This window comes from Haematobia irritans, chromosome 3, assembly GCF_050003625.1.
Source record: "Haematobia irritans isolate KBUSLIRL chromosome 3, ASM5000362v1, whole genome shotgun sequence".
Taxonomy (NCBI): Eukaryota; Metazoa; Arthropoda; class Insecta; order Diptera; family Muscidae; genus Haematobia; species Haematobia irritans.
This window is the reverse complement of record NC_134399.1, coordinates 57216501-57238509: the sequence shown is the minus strand read 5'-3', so window position 1 is coordinate 57238509 and position 22009 is coordinate 57216501. Positions and strand designations below refer to the sequence as shown.

At 31.5% G+C, this 22009-nt stretch overlaps 1 protein-coding gene across 1 annotated transcript in view; it reads right to left on the bottom strand.

Moving 5' to 3' along the window:
• Positions 1-6018: 6018 nt before the first annotated feature.
• The window catches only part of LOC142230125 (homeobox protein unc-42), a 54419-nt gene continuing 38428 nt past the window's right edge, over positions 6019-22009 (bottom strand). Inside the window, exons 4-6 of the mRNA XM_075300759.1 lie at positions 12423-12599; positions 12028-12133; positions 6019-6312 (exon numbers count right to left, since the gene is read on the bottom strand). Of these exons, the coding sequence (XP_075156874.1) occupies positions 6206-6312; positions 12028-12133; positions 12423-12599 (390 nt within the window). The 3' untranslated portion in view covers positions 6019-6205. The remainder of the gene's footprint in view (positions 6313-12027; positions 12134-12422; positions 12600-22009) is intronic.

Below are 22009 nucleotides of genomic sequence, written 5' to 3'. Positions count from 1 at the left end.
TATGTTCACATAATAACATATTGTTTTTTGGAAGACAACATTATTGAATTTGGATGCAAAACTACAAAATGTTTGGAACTTAGACTACCCAAACATATATTGTTTAGACCAATATGCTTTCAAACATATTATATATTGGAAGATATCAAACATATAAATGTTTGGGCAATACCCAAAAATATATATGCTTGAAGCAAAATATGTTTGGGAGTATATGTTACAGAAGCGATTTTTTGTGAGCGTGTATTTGCTTTTAGTATTATTCTCATTCCTTTATTTTGTAGTTTTTGCAGCCTCTGAATTAGTGTTTTAGTGTAACAAGTGAACAAAATGTGTTTCGGCCACAATTTTTAAACACAATATATTTAAGTGCAAACATGTAATGTTTCTAAACTAACTCTAACTCTGACGAAAGATATCAACATAACACAGCGAGAGAATCAAAAGAGAGCAAGTTGTGTGAAACCGCTTGTATGTTGTTTCGGAAAACTGTTTTATGACAAGGCCAAAAATTTGATATGCTTAAGTCTAAATATTATTTAATTTGAATATTAGAATGAGTATTCGGAGTAAAGAGAATATACATTTGAAAAAAACAGCATGTGCTTTCGCCTTGAGAGCAGCATTTTATGTATATGTGGACATGTGTTTTGTTTATCATTTTGGCATTATGGGCACAATTTTTTTCTTGGTTCGTTAAAAGAAATCGGAACGTACGAGGAGTAAGTCAAAAATATTCAGACAAAGGAAATTAACAAGAAACGGTGAAAAATATACAAAAATTACAAAGGGATCTTCATAAAAATAACGAAAGGGCACTAACTCGTTTTAGAGTTGGGACAGTAAAATGAAAAAAGGAGGAAACAGTGAAAAATTAAACAGTAAAATGTATAAAAACAAAGTTTAGTTCCCCGTAGTCCAAGAGGACTTGACGGGCACCTTCAAATATAAAAGCGGACATTAAGTTCGAGTTTTGCAGCAACAACAATTGAAAAAGTTTATTTTCTTTAAAATGAATTATTAAAGAAAAGTAAAAGGCAAAACATTTTAGAGCAATAATGCCAACTTAATACCGGCCTTAAAGGTAAAAATGAAATTAAGTACAAAACAGATAAGTTTTAAATGCATTTAAAATGGTGTTAAATGCTAGTAAAAAACTGTACACGCCTAAATAAATTTATGTGTATATTATAAAATTATTTATGTATGTTTATACTCGACTCCACGTTCTTCTTTTGTTAGACTTTTTGGATTCCTTCCAAAATTTCAAACTTTTATACCAAAAAAAAATTTTTATTACAAAATTGTTATTTTTCCAATAAAAAAAATAATATTGTATCCAAAAGCTCAGTCCATTTCGTTTATATCAAGCACTGTTTCTGACTGTAAATCTTTAATAACCCACATTTCGAAGTTTCATTATAAAAATTTAATATAGTATAAATATAAATGTATAAATTAAAACAAAAATTGGTGTACGGTCGCAGGGATTGAACCCACGACCCTTTGCATGAAAGGCGGACATGCTAACCATTGCTCCACGTGGCAAATACATGTATGTTTCTGTTAAATAATGTTTTGTTTGCATCGGCTCGTGGGCGCTGCAGACTATGCTACATAAATATAACTTATAACGGTAATTGTCTATTGATGGCCATAACAGCTACGTAGCCCAGTGGATAGTGTGATGGCTTACAAACTGTATGGTCCTCGGTTCTATTCTCCGTCCAGGAGAATGGTAAAATTTAAAAAATTTATAAAATTGAATACATAATTTCTTCAACATTATTTGTATTACAGAAAAAGGTGCCAAGAACTAAAAAATTTCGTGGAAATGAAAATTATGTGAGGGAATGAGCACAATCTTCTTTGGGGAGAATTCTTTCAAACATATAATATTTTTGGGCTCAAAATGCTTCCAAACATACAATATGTTCACATAAAACAAACATATTAATGTTTCGGCAGTATCCAATAATATATATGCTTCCTGCAAAATATGTTTGGAACATATGTTAGAGAAGCGATTTTTTTGAGGGTGTATTTGTGCCTGTTAATTTTCAGTATTTTTATATGAAATAAAAACTTTTGTTTTAAACCAAAAAATATGTTTTAATTTAATAATAACATTGCCGATTAAAGTCAAAGTGCCGATATTAGAGCTGCAAAACTATCGATAGTTTTAATTTTAAGGTACCAGCGATATTTATTTTCCAATAGCGATGCTATGTGCTAATGTAGGTAAAAATAAATCAAAAATGTAAAATTCTAATTTATTTTAATGTCTAATGACTTATACTTTGAAAACAGATTCTGTTTCCTAAATATGACGGCTTTGTATGAAATGAGTTGTCTCTTCGTTTATTTTATTGCAAATAGTTTTTCATATAATAGACACCGGGACAATCAAGTTAACACCTATGGTGTTCGGTCAAAAGTGGGTTGAACCCACGACCACGGTGTCTCCCTACAAAAATACATTACCTTTTACCAGCGTAATAAAACAAGAATTAATTCCTTGTATATTTTTTAATAGTTAAATTTTTTCACGTTAGTCTATATTACAACACATATTTAAGAAGAAATTTTCTCTTCATACTAACTTAGAATTAAGATCAATGTTTTTTTCTTCTTTTATAATTATTATTATTCTTAAGTTTAAAAATATTTATAGGATAATATCATATGTGTCATTTAACTGCATTTTCTGTTGCTTTATTTATTTAGTGCTAAGAGAGTTTCATTTGTTTTATATTTATATGGAATAACTTGACATTAAACATTGCTTAGCTAAAACTGAAAAAATAATCGTAAGAAGTACGAGTATATATCGTATTTAACATAAATGAACGGTGTAGTCAAATGAAGAGTTTTCTTATTTTAAGTTCATTTATTTATTTCTTTTAGAATGTGGTTGGGTTTTGTTATTGTTTTATTAACAATTCACCCATTTTGTGAAAAATTGCTTTGCGGGCGGAATTTTGGCTCCGCTAATTCCAATTGTGATTGAGAGTTTTGTGTACTGTAGATTATAGCTATGTGAGTTAAACGAATTCTATAGATTAGTTTAGTTTGCTATTATTTTCTTCAAATGTAAAAATGTGTCAATCGCTGATATCATGATGGGATGTGAGATTCGATGATCTGATAATCGTAGTTTTATATACAGTTGTGTAGGTATATTTATTAAACTAACGAAAGACAAAAAAAAAAACATGAAGATTGAAGTTTTTTTTATATTGTACTATCCAAACTGGTCAATTGAAATTTTATATATTTTTACATATTTATTACTTGATACACTGACAGGGTGAAGCGGGATCTGATATATTAGTATGTCGACATACATATTTCCCATAAGAATAGTATATATAAACATATATCACGACAGCTAAGGATTATAATCAAAGTTAAAATTTGTTATTTTTTCAAGATTTGGAATATTTGACTTCTATTTTTTTCAAGTATAACCAAATTGACAGTTAAAAAGATCGTATTTATGATTTTTTAAAATTCTGCACGTGTTTAGTTTTGCAATTAAAATATACGGATGAAAAATAATGTTTTTTATATGTTAGGGTGTAAAAATTATATGTTTGGAACTCAAATTTTTAGCACAATATTTTTAAGTGCAAGCATAAACTTGCATAACAATTTTGCGACATATGTACATGTTAATATGTTAAAATATATTATGTTTGGGACTTAACATTATTTTTTTTTTTTTTGATTATAATATGTGTGCATGCAAACATATATTAATTTAGAAATTGTCTGTACACATATATGTGTTTAGAAAGAGAGACCAAGAGAGTATGCTGGAAGTAAAAAAAATGAAAGATTAGGAGCCTTACAAATGTATACACACACAAAAATTTCTTTAAAAGGTTTTCTACCAGTGTATACGCAAGGGTAACCATTACATGTTTGAATAATACAAACAAAATTTTGTTTGGACCAATTCTGAAAATATACTTGATACTGGGACCCAAATCATTTTTTTCTGTCTAGTTTTGTTTTCATGCAATATCAAAGTCCTTCATGAATGTTTTAACAGCAAAAAAGTCCTAAACGGCGTCTTCTTTCAACGCTTTTTAGCTTTGGAGTCAAGTTACAAACAATGAAGAATTTTTGATAATCATGAAAATGACAAAAAAAAATATTTTAGTTAATGACTTTTTTATAGTCGAAGTTGATGTAAATTTTTTGAAATTATTATTAAGGGTGCGTTTGGACATGGAAGACAATTTCGAGTTCGGAAGAAAATCGAAGTCAGTATTGTGGAGCAGAATTCAGAGTTCAAAACTTGAAGGAGAGATCCAAACAGTTTTTTTTCCGTAATGCAGCAAAATCAATAACTGCGCGCGCATACACCCAAAGTAAAAAGACTTTCGTCCGGAACGAAATTCTACACACAGAGAAGAAATTTGATCACCCCAAACATGTTTTCAGAGAAAAATTTTATTTTTGGACGCTGAACATTTTAAGCGGACGATTTTTCAGTAACATCATTTGTCTGCAATAGTTTTAATGGTCATCTGGCTGATTTATCCAGCTATATATAATGTGAATACTTTGGAGATCTCTAATACCAAACCCACATTTGAATAACACAGTTGATTCGTTATTATTCCAATAATAGGTATTTCCCTATTTGCGACAAGCTAAAAGGTAGGTACACGGATGAAAAAGGCTGTTTTTCATATGTTTGGCTATAAACATTATATGTTTGGAACACAAATTTTTAAACACAATATTTTTGAGTGCAAGCATATAATGTTCATAAACTAGCATAACATGTTTGGGACATATATGTTAATATGTTAGAACATATTATGTTTGGGACATAAAATGTTTGTAAATATAAAATGTTTGGATGCAAACATATATTAATTTAGAAATAGCCTATAAACATATATGTGTTTAGTAGCTTGGAGCGCTATTTAACAGGGAGCGATATTGAATTAAGTTGGTGGTTGTTGCTTGTTATTACAAAATTAACATTTTATTTTTCCTTGGGTAATTGATCAGCTACTTCTTTGATCCTTACAAACTGTGTGGTCCGCTGTTCGAATCCCCGTCCGGCAAAAGGTAAAATTAAAATAAAAAAAAATCATACAATTGAATAATTTCTTCTACAATGTTTGTATTACAGAAAAAGGTGCTAAGAACTAAAAAATCTCGTGGAAGTGAGAAAGATGTGGGGTAATATACAATTGGGCAGAAACAAAATTTTGAGCATTCAGGTCGAAAACCTATGTTGTTAGCACCTATATTACCTGTTTATTTTCATAATTCATTATGATTGTAAATATATAAATAAATAAATAAAATTTTGAGCACAATATTGTTTGGGAGAATTTTGTTTAAGCATATAATATTTTTGGGTGCAAAATGCTTCCAAACATATTATATGTTCACATAATAACATATTGTTTTTTGGAAGACAACATTATTGAATTTGGATGCAAAAATACAAAATGTTTGAAACTTAGACTACCCAAACATATATTGTTTAGACCAATATGCTTTCAAACATATTATATATTGGAAGAGATCAAACATATAAATGTTTGGGCAATACCCAAAAATGTATATGCTTGAAGCAAAATATGTTTGGGAGTATATGTTACAGAAGCGATTTTTTGTGAGGGTGTAGGAGTCACTTCATTTCATTATGGGGATATTTTTGAGAAATATGATATCCATTCACACCCGTTTCCACCCTGTGTAATCTATTAAAATATTTACATAACAAAAAATACAAGTACAAATATGATGTTGCCTATTTGTTTATATTCCTTAAACAAAATAAAGTATTCAATTATTAAAGTAATCTTATATAGTAGGAAACAATTTTCTTCTGTTAGATGTGGTATGAGAAAATTACATTACAATTTGTTCGGCTAAGAGTATTTTTAAATTCTAAGTTTTTATTTATATAGTAATAGTAGTACTATATGTGTATGTATTTGAAAAAAAAGAAAAAATAAAAACTTTTTCGGGTTGTGGACTCATTCTTTGATTAGAGAGCAAGATATATAGAGAGTGTAGATGATGATGATGCAGGTTATTATTGACGTACTTCTTTTAAATTGTAAAATATTCAATCGCACTATTCCGTCCGTTTGGTCTAAAAAATTTAAATGGACTTTAAATTGCCATAATATTTCACACTTTAAAAGAAATCGTCAAATGTCTTCGATTATGTCTGGTATTGCAACATCGGGGCGGAGAGATTGGGATGATGTGAACTATTCATGCGAAGCGCCGATAAACTTTTATTGTACCATTCATCCTCCGGCGACATGCCTGGAAATAAAAACAAGAAAAATCGGAAATAACAAATAAGGGAAAACATTTATAGCGTATAATCAAATATCCAAGTAATCTTTATTAACATGTTAATCTAATCAAATTTCCTAAATCCAAACCTAGTTGATGGCATACTAACTGTCTATTATAGGCTATAATTCTTTAATTTATTTTTTTATTCAATATTCATTTTATGTATATTTTTCTTGATTACATCAATTTATTCCCGACACTACTTACATTTCCTAACATGGACATTTATATGTACTTATGGCTGTGTATATATATGTATGAATGTAATATGCCATGCAGAAAGACTTTGAGTCTTAGCTTGAGTAGCTCCTTAAAGATGTCTATCCATCTATTCGCAATATCTTTGAAGGTAGTTAATGTCCTACTATATTGCAACATCATAGCCAATGATGAAATATGACAATTTACCTTACCATATAGCTAAGCAGTACGGCGACATCATCAAGGTAATTGCATAATTTCCGCATCTTAAACAGCAATTTTACGTTCAAGTTTTTCTTGTAGGTGCAGATGATTTTCTTAAGACACTATGCTAATGTATATATTAGGGTATCCTATTAATATTATCATACACTCAAAAAAAGTGAAATCTTTAGCCAATTTAACTTTTATTATGCTTGGAGATAGTTACCTCTACTATAATAATTTTTCGCGAACATTAGTTAAACGAACGGTGAAAAATATACACAAATGAAACATAAAGATTTACTAAATTCGTACTTCCCACAAAATAGTTCATTATTTCTTTAAATCTGTAAATTTTACTACAAACGCGCCCGTCTTGCACTTCGTATGGCACTAAAGACATTCTTGCAATTTGAACTTCAAGTTTTTCCTTCTAACTACAAAATTTACCTTTAAGGGGTCAGTACTATGTTCGCTTTGAAATTTTCGCGGTAACTTTTTTAAACAGTTCAATATAAAGCAGATAAATTAGCACAATTGATGCGCAGTTTTTTGTTACTCTAGAGTTCGGCAAGACTTTACAGGAATAAGTTTGTTTTCATTTATAATTTTGATTATTTAAGAAAAAGTTATCGCAAAAATAAAGTGGGTTTCAACTCGAAAACCGAACATAGTACTTACCTTAAAATTTGTAATTATGGCTAACAAATTTTCTTGAATTAGTCAAAAAATATGTACTTATTTTTGGATATCGGCGTTATGTCAGCATTTGTAAGAAAAATTTCTTCCTGTTGTGTTCACTGTTTTTTCAGTGTGTGCACTCAAACAAAAAAAAGTGAACTCTCTGTTTCACTAAAGCTATTTTAACTCTATTTTAGTTCATGGAATTATTATGTTTGGAGAATGTTTCCTCTACTCTAGTAATTTTTTGCGTACGTTAGTTAAATGAACTAAAAACGGGGAAAATTATACACAAATTAAGCATAAAGATTTACTAAATTCGTATTTCTCACAAAATAGTTCATTATTTCTTTAAATTTTATTACAAATGCTTCCATTATGAACTTCGTATGTCACTAAAGACATTCTTGCAATTTTGAACTCCAATGTTTTCCTTCAAACTACAAAATTTTCTTTATCAAGTGAAAAAAATTTAATACGTCTAATAAATTTTCTTAAATTTGTCGAAAAATGTTAACTTATTTTTGTGATATCGGTGTGATTTCAGGGTTTGTAGTACTGTTTAGTTAAAATTTTCTAAAAATATTCAGAATTTTATAAAATTAACCAAAACTTTTCTTCGTGGGTTCACTGTTTTTCCGGTGTGGTCAAATTTGTAATAATCGAGAAGCGGATTTGGATAGGACAAATTTTTGTAGTGGCTTAGCCACCCATCAGCCCTTAGCTACGTCAACGTTAGGATTGCACCAGCAAAAATATTTATAATTATTACCTCCCAAACAAAACATCGATTATTTGGAATGATTTTTTTCATTCAAGTTATCGAACACCATTCAATGGAGACTCAAACTAATAAGAGATTTGAGTAATTTTCTGGTTAACATACAAAATTAGGTCTTTTTTATTTTCTGCAATACATTTAATTAGGAAAATCGTTGGAAAGCAAACACACCACCCTTTAGGTTAGTTTAGGTATAGTGGCAGCCCGATATTACAGGCTCACTTCGACTGTTCAGTCCATTGTGATACCACAGTGATGAACACACTACCCTTGTAACATTTATAGTTCTCGACACACAAATATAGCTTTGTTGACTTCCTATATCTATAGACCAGATTGAAATGCACATAAAAGCATTTGCAAAGAAACTTTATTAGAATATAACTTTTAGGTACAACAAAAATTGAAATTTATTGTAAGAATTTTTTCTATGATCAATGTATTTGTTTAAGTTTTTAAACAAATATCTTATGCACAAAAATTGATATAAAATGAGAATTTTTCAATTATTAACAATTAAAGTGAAAATATTCAATTATTAAAATAAATTAAGTTAAACTAAGTTTACTTTATTACATTGAATTAAGTTAATTAAATTAACTTAAGTTAAATAAAATTAAATGCTTTTATAAATTTTAATACCATTGCAATAGGTTAGGTTAGGTTAGGTTAGGTTAGGTTAGGTGGCAGCCCGATGTATCAGGCTCACTTTGACTATTCAGTCCATTGTGATACCACATTGGTGAACTTCTCTCTTATCTCTTACCATTGCAATAAATGGAAAGTGAATTATGTTTCATTACTACTGTGGGTAAAGAGCAAGGCGATTTTTATGCATCAACAAGTATATACGGACCATGAATCAAAAAATATAATTGTTTCCTTAGAAAACTCTTCGTCAGCATTCTTCACAACCATATTCGGCTTAATTATGTGTAGACCTCCTGATTTTGAATTTAAAGCAAATCTCATAAAAATTGGGATGTCTACACACTTAAGAGGTCAAATCTGGAGATCGGTCTATATGAGATAAATACAAAAACGTTGACCCAAAATATTGGTAGATTTTTAATTTCAGGTAAATCGGATAACAATTGCGGTGTTTAGAAACCTAAGAAGTCAAATAGGGAGATCGGGCTATATAAGGACTATAACAAACCGTGGAAAATACATCTCGATTTTGAATTTCAGGCAGATCAGATAAAAGTTCGGATGACTAGACGCTCAAGAAGTCAAATCACGAGATAGGGAGACTAAACTAAACCTTGGACCGATCCACACCATATTCGGAACACCTTTTTATGGACTCAAAATATCTTTAGATTTTTAAAATCGAATAAAAATTGCGGTGTCTAGAAGCCCAAGAAGTAAAATTGGGAGATCGGTCTTTTACACACCATTTTCGGCACATCTATTTGTGGTCCTAAAATATTGGAAATCTCAGACAGATCGGATAAAAACTACGGTTTCTAGAAGCCCAAGAAGTAAAATCGGGAGATCGGTCTATAAGGGGCTACACCAAAACATGGACCGATACACACCATTTTCGGCACACCTATTTGTGGTCCTAAAATACCTCCAGATTTCTAGATTTTAGGCAAATCGAATAAAAACTGCGGTTTCTACCGATATAGCCCACCTTCGAACTTGGCCTGCGTGCAGACAAAAGACGAATCTGTGCCAAATTTCAGGACGATAGCGCCATTGCAAAAGACGGACATGCTTATATCGTCTTAAAATTTCTCCCTGATCAAGAATATATATACTTTATATAGTCTGAAATCTATACTTCGATGTGTTACAAACGGAATGACAAACTTATTATATCCCCATCACCATTCTATGGTGGTAGGTATAAAAAGTCAACCAATATCGTTACTCAGACATCTCAATCGCCTTGTTTTGGCTCTGGTTGACTTCTAGCTATACCCAAACTCAAAAAAAAAAACACTCCTCAAACTCGTTTCGAGTCGATTGAGGATCGAATTGAAGAATGCGCTTATGAGTTTACCGGAAAGGGATTATTAGGCGTATTCTGAGTCGATCTGAGCATGTCCGTCCGTCCGTCTGTTGAAATCACGCTAACTTCCGAAAGAAACAAGCTATCGACTTGAAACTTGGCACAATTAGTTGTTATTGATGTAGGTCGGATGGCCATATCGGTCCACTTTTACGTATAGCCATAGCCATATAAACGGACCCCCAAATTTGGCTTGCAGGCCCTCTAAGAGAAGCAAATTTCATCCGATCCGGCTGAAATTTGGTACATGGTAATAGTATATGGTCTCTAACAACCATGCAAAAATTGGTCCACATCGGTCCATAATTATATATAGCCCCCATATAAACCGATCCCCCGATTTGGTTTTCGGAGCCTCTAAGAGAAGCAAACTTCATCCGATCCGGCTGAAATTTGGTAAATGGCGAATCGAAGAATGCGCTTATGAGTTTACCGGAAAGGGATTATTAGGCATATTCTGAGTCGATCTGAGCATGTCCGTCCGTCCGTCTGTTGAAATCACGCTAACTTCCGAAAGAAACAAGCTATCGACTTGAAACTTGGCACAATTAGTTGTTATTGATGTAGGTCGGATGGCCATATCGGTCCACTTTTACGTATAGCCATAGCCATATAAACGGACCCCCAAATTTGGCTTGCAGACCCTCTAAGAGAAGCAAATTTCATCCGATCCGGCTGAAATTTGGTACATGGTAATAGTATATGGTCTCTAACAACCATGCAAAAATTGGTCCACATCGGTCCATAATTATATATAGCCCCCATATAAACCGATCCCCCGATTTGGTTTTCGGAGCCTCTAAGAGAAGCAAATTTCATCCGATCCGGTTGAAATTTGGTAAATGGCGTTAATATATGGTCTCTAATGACCATGCAAAAATTGGTCCACATCGGTGCATAATTATATATAGCTCCATATAAACCGATCGCCAGATTTGACCTCCGGAGCCTCTCGGAAGACCAAAATTCATCTGATTCAGTTGGTATTTGGTACGTGGTGTTAATATATGGCCTCAAATACCCATGCAAAAATTGGTCGAAATCGGCCCATAATTATATATAGCCCCCATATAAACCGATCCCCAGATTTGACCTCCGATGCCTTGTGGAGAAGCAAAATTCATCCGATCTGGTTGAAATTTGGTACGTGGTGGTAGTATATGATATTTAACAACCATGCCAAAAGTGGTCCATATCAGTCCATAATCATATATAGCCCCCATATAAACCGATACCGAGATTTGGTTTTGGAGCATCTTGGAGGAGTAAATTTCCTCCTAGTCAGTTGAAATTTGGTATATTGTGCTAGTATATGGCCGTTAACAACCATGCCTAACTAGGTCCATATCGGTCTATAGTTATATATAGCCCTCAGATAAATCGATCCCCAATCACACAAAAATTGGTCCATATCAAGTTCATAATTGTATATAGCCCCCATATAAACGACCCCCATATTTCAATTCTGGCTCCCTACGTACCGTGCAAAAGTCCATATCGATTCGTAATTATTTGTAGACTTACATACCTTTTTGTCTAATATATACCACGTGTGGACTAACTCACAATTTAGAAAACGATTTAAGATACCACAACCCAAGTAATTCGATTGTGTATAACAGTCTTTCGTAGAAGTTTCTACGCAATCCATGGTGGATGGTACATAAGATTCGGCCTGGCCGAACTTACGGCCGTTTATACTTGTTGAATATAATTTAATTTCTCTTTGAATTGAAATTCTAATCTATGTTATATAAATAAAAGTAAAGTCTTAAATTTTTTGACAACATACCCATTGAATCTTGACGAACACCAACGGAGCCCATATTAGTTCCATGAGCCATTGAAAATGGTTGAGACATGCCAGGATATGATGAAGCGCCCATTTGAAACAGATCCTAAAAAAACACATAAACCATATAAATTTAAAAATGACCATTGCAAATTGGCGAATATCATCGGCTATTGCGAAATAGTTATATATATATATATATATATATATATATATATATATATATATATATATATATATATATATATATATATATATATATATATATATATATATATATATATATATATATATATAAATCAATTGATTCAAAAAAGGTAACCGTGAAAAAACAGCTTTTTTGGATTCTGAACTAGAAGAAAACAAGCCTAATATTCATATGTTGGGGTACTTACCTGAGGGTAACGATTTATTGAATTGTGATGTGGGTAAGGTTGATAGCCACGAGATACACTGTAACCCTGAATATTTCTCATCATACCATTACACGAGGGGATCACAGATGGTGCCAATGCCTTTTGTAATTGTTTCTCTTGTTTGCGATATTTGGCGCGACGATTTTGAAACCAAACCTTAAATGATATGGGAAAATGAGGAAAGATTAAAACTGGTTAATAGCTTTCTAAAACATTGATGTAGAAAGATGATTTTCGTCAGGCTACATAACAAAAAAAGCGTAACTTTTTGGTAATAAACTTTTTTTGTACACGCACAGAAAAACCATGTTTGAACATGGTTGCCGCATCCATTTAATGCTTATCTAGAGCATGTAATTGCCGCGAAAACCATGTAATTTGTCTTTGTAAAAATAGTTTTCGAGCGGAGAAAATTGTATGGTGGCAATAAGCATTTCAATGGTTCTCAAATACCGCAAACATGTTCTATCATTTAAATGATAGAATTTGAGACCATTAAATGGTCGGGAAAATCATGTACCTGACCATTCATTTTTTACTTTTTTACAGGGAAAAAAGTATTTTTATAAGTTAAGTATAGACATGTCTAGAACCATTACATGGCCATAAAGACCATTTACATTTTTTTGCAGCGAAAAGAATTTTATAAAAACATTGAGCAGGTACACACGATTTTCATTTTGCGCGTCAGTCGTGTGTTGATTGTTTCTTGGAATGGACGGAGAATACGGATTTACTGGTTTGTGTTAATTTATTTAATTTATCAGAAGTTGCACGTGGTTTTATGTGAAGACAAAAAAGGAAAGTGTAATTGAAAAATATACCTGGTCTTGCAGTTACATGATGTCTGCGTTGGTACATTTGATGGGCACTATGTAAATATGGAATAATTACTTATTGTTGAAATTGAAATAAAATAGAGTGTGTAAAAATATATGATGTTTGCTTGAACGGCATTATAAATACAAATAAACAATGAATTAGTTTATAAATAAATAAAAACAAAAAAATAAAATTAATTTTGTGTTTTCTTTTCTCAAGTGGCGTCCTTTTTTCGACGATGAAAAAAGTTTTTTCATAAAGATCAAAACATTTTAGGTTGTGATCATGTTCTTTTAACTAGAAGAAAAACATTTTGAATGAATACCATAACATTTTAAATCGTGACCATTGTCTTTTCATGCAAAAAAAATCTTTTTATCAATATAATAACATTTTACATGAGGGCAATTAAATTTTTCTTAGAACCATGTTCACTGAGCCAACATGGTTGCAGGTGAAAATGTTACATGGTCGCCGCAAAAATAGCTAGCTTTTCTTACTTTACTGACGCGAACTAAAAATGAGAAAAAAGTTTTATACAAGTCAAGTACACAATTTTACACAATATGAAAATAGTTCATATTTTCTTCAAATGGGGTGAAACTGAGATCATAAGTTTCTCAAATAAGTACATTTTACTTAAATTGTGTCTGTCTAGAACTTCATATAGCGCTAAAGACATTTAAACAATTTTTAATTCCAATTTTTCCAAAAATTGCAGAAAAAATTGTTATTTTTAATAAATTATCTTCAATTTGACAAAAATTATAAACTTATTTGTATCATGTTTGCAATCACTAAAATATTGTTAAGCTGAAATCAAAAAAACAACAACAATAATTAAAGAACAAAGCCAACAATAACAAAACAAAACGAATGAAAGAAAAAAGAGGAAGCACGCTCAAAATAAACCCAGCCAACTGCACTCAAATCGATGATTTGGCGGTGGCAAAGGAAAAGAGTTATGTTTGTACGATTTTATTTCGGCATAAGCCAGCTATCATGTAAAACCTTTTTTCGGAAGGTTCAAGTGTGGTTCATTGTTGGGTTTAATGAACTGCCTGAATTTATTCTGATAATAGGTTGATAGTTTTGCTGCAAGTAGAGGATGCTGATGAGGAATGTGGTAATTCCGAAACGTGCGTCCATCCAACCATCTTGCAGTCTATAGGGCTTTGCCCAAATAAATTTGACAAACATTCTTTTCCTCTGTTGGTTAAGCTACACTTGCACGCAGAGAAGAAACATGATTGTCACAATCATATTCGAAGAGCAAAATAATATGATAGGAGCTATTTTTGCGGCGACCATGTAACATTTTCCCCTGCAACCATGTTGGCTCAGTGAACATGGTTCTAAGAAAAATAAAATTGTCTTCATCTAAAATGTTATTATATTGATAAAAAGAATTTTGTTTTCATTAAAAGACAATGGTCACGATCTAAAATGTTATGGTATTCGTCAAAAATGTTTTTCTTCCAGTTAAAAGAACATGGTCACAACCTAAAAGGTTTTGATCTTTATGAAAAAACTTTTTTTCGTCGTCGAAAAAAGGACGCCACTTGAGAAAAGAAAACACTTTATTTTTTTTGTTTTTATTTATTTATAAACTAATTCATTGTTTATTTGTATTTATAATGTCGTGCAAGCAAGCATCACACATTTTTACACACTCTATTTTGGTTCAATTTTAACAATAAGTAATCATTCCATATTTACTTCGTGCCCACCAAATGTACAAACGCAGACATCATGTAACTGCAAATAAAAATAAATTATAACATATATCAAAATGCAGAACAAAAAACAGGTACATTTTTTCAATTACACTTTCCTTTTTTGGTGTTCACATAAAACCACGTGTGACGTCTGAATAAATAAATTAACACAAAACACAGTAATTCCGTATTCTCCGACCATTCCAAGAAACAATCTATACACGACTGACGCGCCAAATAAAAATCGTTTGTACATGCTCAATGTTTTTCGCTGCAAAAAATTAAATGATCACGAAAACAATATACATGGTCTTTATGGCCATGTAATGGTTCTAGACATGTCTATACGTAACCTATAAAAATACTTTTTTCTCTGCAAAAAAGTAAAAAAATTGAATGGTCAGCTACATGATTTTCCCGACCATGTAATGGTCTCAAATTCTATCATTTAAATAATAGAACATGTTTGCGGCATTTGAGAACCATTTAAATGCTTATTGCCAACATATATTTTTCTCCGCTCGAAAATTATTTTTATAAAGACAAAATACATGGTTTTCGCGACAATAAGCATTAAACTGCTGCGACGACCATGTCCAAATATGTTTTTTCTGTGCGTGTGGGTTTGCTTATTTCTGGGTGGATGTTTTTAAATACTTTTCTTCAAAAACGTTTTTATCTTTGACCTCACGATAATATTGTTTCAGTGTAGGGAACGTAAACCCGGAACATGTATATTAATAAGAACATTTTTCACTGTGGTCAAATATTAGTACTAAATATTTCACGCAGCTGCGATGTTCAACAGAAAATTCATTGAAGTAGTGAAGACCTTTTAACCAGTGTAACTGATTCCATTCTTGCAATATAATTGCAAAAATTCCATTGCCTTACCCATGGTTCACAATGAACAAGGGGATAGGAAAATATAGAAATTATTTCTAAGAAAATATAGGATGGGGATATATATTTTGAAGACGAAAATCTTAAGGGTTTTTTGCTACAGCTTAAATAACTATTTTTTTGTGAAGCCTTCTTACCGCCTTATGTGTGGGTGGTCTGAAACATAAAAAACGAAATAGGATGAAGAAAAAAGAAAAATAATTTCGACATTTGAAGGCGAAATGCCTTAAGGATTCTCGACGATGTACTAGAAGAAGATGGGACTGCTAAAGTTATTGGGGTGTAAGATAACGTAGCAACAACAAACCAACCAACCAAGGGATCTCTAGAGTTGGGGTGCTTACAATTCCATTTCAGCATCATTATCTTTGTCTACAACTATGTATGAAGGAAAAAATCCACATTGGGTATGGATGTGTATATTTCTGTACATCCCCTTGTAATATGAACGTTTGAAGTGTTTTGGGTGGATGGCTCTTGGCGAATAATGATGAAGACCTGGTCTATGACTTTCCTTTGATAAGCTTTAAGCAAAAAAAAAAAAAACAAAAAATAAATAACAAAATGGAAATAGAAAATAACGCAAACATTCCATTTAGCAATGCATCCCATTCTCTCCTATCGTACGACCCATCCTATCCTTCAAAGGACATGAGTGGTTAATGATGGTTGTGTTACTTGTTTGTCTTATTTCATTTATGGCGCATCTTCATCCGCTACAAATAAGGTTATTCTTTTTATTCAAGAAGGTTGGGCAAGAATAATTCTTATTTGCTATCGACTTAAATTTTTCTTTCTAATGTATCTTTAAAATGTTGTACCATACCGGTATATTAGCCCTTCTTACATTTACACCCTGATCAAGATTTTAAAAAATTCAAAAATTATGACGACCATATATTATAGAAACGAACGCCGTATGGAGGCCGATCATGAATGCGAGTTTTCAAATTTCTAGAAAATTTTTAATAGAATCCTTGTAAAGGGTGATTCTTTTGAGGTTAGGATTTTCATGCATTAGTATTTGACAGATCACGTGGGATTTCAGACATGGTGTCAAAGAGAAAGATGCTCAGTATGCTTTGACATTTCATCATGAATAGACTTACGATCTGCCACAACGTCGAATTTTCAGTGAATGGGCCCTAGAAAAGTTGGCAGAAAATCCGCTTTTTTATCGACAAATTTTGTTCAGCGATGAGGCTCATTTCTGGTTGAATGGCTACGTAAATAAGCAAAATTGCCGCATTTGGAGTGAAGAGCAACCAGAAGCCGTTCAAGAACTGCCCATGCATCCCGAAAAATGCACTGTTTGGTGTGGTTTGTACGCTGGTGGAATCATTGGACCGTATTTTTTCAAAGATGCTGTTGGACGCAACGTTACGGTGAATGGCGATCGCTATCGTTCGATGCTAACAAACTTTTTGTTGCCAAAAATGGAAGAACTGAACTTGGTTGACATGTGGTTTCAACAAGATGGCGCTACATGCCACACAGCTCGCGATTCTATGGCCATTTTGAGGGAAAACTTCGGAGAACAATTCATCTCAAGAAATGGACCGGTAAGTTGGCCACCAAGATCATGCGATTTGACGCCTTTAGACTATTTTTTGTGGGGCTACGTCAAGTCTAAAGTCTACAGAAATAAGCCAGCAACTATTCCAGCTTTGGAAGACAACATTTCCGAAGAAATTCGGGCTATTCCGGCCGAAATGCTCGAAAAAGTTGCCCAAAATTGGACTTTCCGAATGGACCACCTAAGACGCAGCCGCGGTCAACATTTAAATGAAATTATCTTCAAAAAGTAAATGTCATGGACCAATCTAACGTTTCAAATAAAGAACCGATGAGATTTTGCAAATTTTATGCGTTTTTTTTAAAAAAAAAGTTATCAAGCTCTTAACAAATCACCCTTTATTGGCATGACAACTTTGCTAAGCACATGTATTATTCAAGGTTTTTGTACTGCCCAATCATTTATTTGGTACATAGTTTTTAAGAAAGTATCTAACTAATGTTTTCTTTTGTTGTAAAAAACCGCACTTTCTTGTATTTTGCCCGGAAAACGAACTTTTTAGGTTCTTTTCTAAAAAAAAAAACAGGCAAAAATGCGAAAAAGCTTCGAATGCTATTGTGAAAATAGTGCAACGCATAGAGGCAAATTGCGGGCATTTTCAGGCATTTTCACTGCCGATAAACGAGAGTGTTGCGATTGTCCTGTTTGCTCATTTGAATTCTTTTCTGTCCGCATAAAAAGATAGCATTTTAGGTTGCTGACATCATTTTAAAAATGTGCATTCCGTACAGACGTAATGAAAAACACTTTTTTTTAGAAAAGAGAACACTATAAATTTCTTTAAATCTTCTTGTGTGAAAATGCGCAGTGAAAAAACAGTGAACCCGCCAGGAAGAAAACTTTTTGTTAATTGTAGAGAATATTTTGAATATTTTCAGAAAATTTTAACTAATCAGTATTACAATCGCTAGCATCACGCCGATATCACAAAAATAAGTAAATATTTTTCGACAAATTCAAGAAAATTTATTAGACATAATTAATTTTTTTCACTTGTTAAAAAAATTTTGTAGTTTGAAAAAAATTGCAGTTCAAAAATGCAAGAATGTCTTTAGTGACATACGAAGTTCATGATGGACGCATATTTGGTAAAATTTACAAATTTAAAGAAATAATGAACTATTTTGTGAGAAGTACGACTTTAGTAAATCTTTTTGCATAATTTGTGTATAATTTTTCCCGTTTTTTAGTTAATTTAACTACACTGAAAAAAAGCATGCCGTTTACGAAAATTTTGTCTTTACTCTAAAAATGTTGGTATTGATTCCGAGCCAAAGAAGCGGAGAATACGAGTAAGTATACTTTTAAGACAATTCTCTTTTAAATTTGGTACTTGCTTCTAGGAAGCAAATTTTAATTTTTCGCTTTATTTCAGCTGGTTTTCTTCATATGCTATTAAAGTCCTTTAAAAACGAGTTAACGACAACTTTATTTTCTAAATTAAAACCCGATTTCGAGTAGAAATTATGCTATGTTTCAAGTAAAAAACGTCTTTAAAATAAAGTGTCCTATATTTGAACGATTTCTTGCTTTGTAGTCAAGATGCAAAAAGACAAAAATGTAAAGACAATTTAATTAAATTTAAAGATTTTTTCTGAATTTTAAAGTCAAGTTGGCCTTACCTCAAAAAAATTTTCTTTCATATTATGATACCCAATTTTGAAGTGAAATCACTTAATTATAAGGAAAAGGAAAAAAAACTTTATATTAGAGAAATGCGTCTTCTGTGCTATGCAAAATTTGCATTCGTATTTTAAAGACATGAAATCTATGATCTCACGGCAATATTTTTTTCAGTGTAAGGTAGGCAAAAAATTATTAGACTAAAGGAAACTTTCTCGAAACATAATAATAACATGAACTAAAATAAAGCTAAATTGGCTTTAGTAAAATATAGAGCTCACTTTTTTTTGAGTGCGGTTTACAAAGTAGAAAAATAAGCAAAAATAGAGTTCGGAAAATATAAACACATATAGTTAAATGAACTAAAAAATGAAAAAAAAAATTATACACATATGAAATACAAAGATTTACTAAATTCGTACTTCTCACAAAATAGTTCATTATTTCTTTAAATTTGTGAATTTTATTGCAAATGCGCCCATCTTGAACTTCGTATGACACTAAAGACATTCTTGCAAATTTGAACTCTAATTTTTTCCTTCAAACTACAAATTTTTCTTTAACAAGTAACTCTAATAAATTTTCTTGAATTTGTCGAAAAATATTTACTTATTCCTGTGATATCGGCGTGATGTCAGCGCTTGTAATACTGTTTAGTTAAAATTTTCTAAAAATAATCTAAATTTTCTAAATTTAACCAAAATTGTTCTTCCTGGCGGGTTCACTGTTGTTTCATTATATGATGCCCATCATATAAGGAATATTTAACTTTCAGCTATTGAAGTTCACATTTATGTAATGATTTCTTAATTTGTTTTTAACTATGTTGAAAATTGAAAGTACCCTTTCAACAGAAGCATTTGAAAAGGGTAGTGAAGGTAATGTCAATATATTTAGGTTCTTGGGTTTATCTCTCGCATCTTTTTTCTCCAAAGTCATACCAGAATTGTCGCGAATTTGGTTGAGAATTGTTCGACTTTATAATGTGTAGATAGATATTTTTAAAATCCCCCAAACGTGAAAAACCCCTAATTTGGGGGAAGTTCTTACGCGAGATCCAATTAGGCTCGTGATGGACATGAATACAGCCGAGAAAAATATAATAATTAATTAAATGGTAATTGTTAATAAGTATTATGTAATGGCGAAATATAGCAAACATTTCTTGAATAAATGTAAAATTACATGATTTCCATTACCAAAAGTTGTATTTTTAAGAATCATCTAAAGGTATATTTCTTTTAAATAAAGTTTTTTTAAATCGGATTGCGGGCGCCACAATCTATGCTTCATAAATACAACTGCTAGACTGTATGGGTTGCTTGTGCGGTAATGGCTGTAGCGTTAATTATCTGATGATGTCAATGACAGCTATGTAGCCCAGTGGATAGTGTGTTGGCTTACAAACTGTATGGTCCAGGGCAAATGTAAAATTAAAAAAAAAATATATATAATTGTTTTTATTTGTACACAGAAAAAATATCACCAAGATTTTTCCATTTAAAAATTTAATTGATTAAAAAAAATATTCAATTATTTCTGTGATTGAAAAATTATTGGGTTAATTAATTTCATGATTGAAGACAAAAATATTTTTTATGTGTATAAGGTGCTAAGAACTAGATAAACCTCATGGAAGTGAGAAAGATGAGAGAGAAGGTACAATTCGCTGGAAAATTAAAATATATTTTTTTGAATTAGTCTTTATGAAATTGTTTTATAACCTTTACAAACTTCCTACCAGCGAAAACGACTGGGAAACGACATTTGTTTGCCTAAAGTTTTAGAATTATTTTTTTTGCGTGCATTGTCTGTATTACAGAAAAGAGTGCTGAGGTGTAAATAAATCAAGTGGAAGTGAGAAATATATATATATATATATATATATATATATATATATATATATATATATATATATATATATATATATATATATATATATATATATATATATATATATATATATATATATATATATATATATATATATATATATATATATATATATATATATATTTCTCACTTCCACTATATATATATATATATATATATATATATATATATATATATATATATATATATATATATATATATATATATATATATATATATATATATACATATATATATATATATTTCATATATGTGAAACAAGTAAGGAAAGTCTAAAGTCGGGCGGGGCCGACTATATTATACCCTGCACCACTTTGTAGATCTAAATTTTCGATACCATATCACATCCATCAAATGTGTTGGGGGCTATATATAAAGGTTTGTCCCAAATACATACATTTAAATATCACTCGATCTGGACAGAATTTGATAGACTTCTACAAAATCTATAGACTCAAAATTTAAGTCGGCTAATGCACTAGGGTGGAACACAATGTTAGTAAAACAATATGGAAAACATTTAAATCTAAAGCAATTTTAAGGAAACTTCGCAAAAGTTTATTTATGATTTATCGCTCGATATATATGTATTAGAAGTTTAGGAAAATTAGAGTCATTTTTACAACTTTTCGACTAAGCAGTGGCGACTCCCTGTGCAAAATTTCAATTAAATCGGAGTAAAAGATTGGCCACTGTAGTCATATGAGTGTAAATCGGGCGAACGATATATATGGGAGCTATATCTAAATCTGAACCGATTTCTAAAAAAATTGGCACACTTGACTACACTACTAATTGTACTCCTAGTGCAAAATTTCAACCAAATTGGGGTAAAACTCTGGCTTCTGGGACCGTATTAGTCCATATCGGGCGAAAGATATATATGGGAGCTATATCTAAATCTGAACCGATTTCAATAAAATTTGGCACACTTGACTACACTACTAATTGTACTCCTAGTGCAAAATTTCAACCAAATTGGGGTAAAACTCTGGCTTCTGGGACAGTATTAGTCCATATCGGGCGAAAGA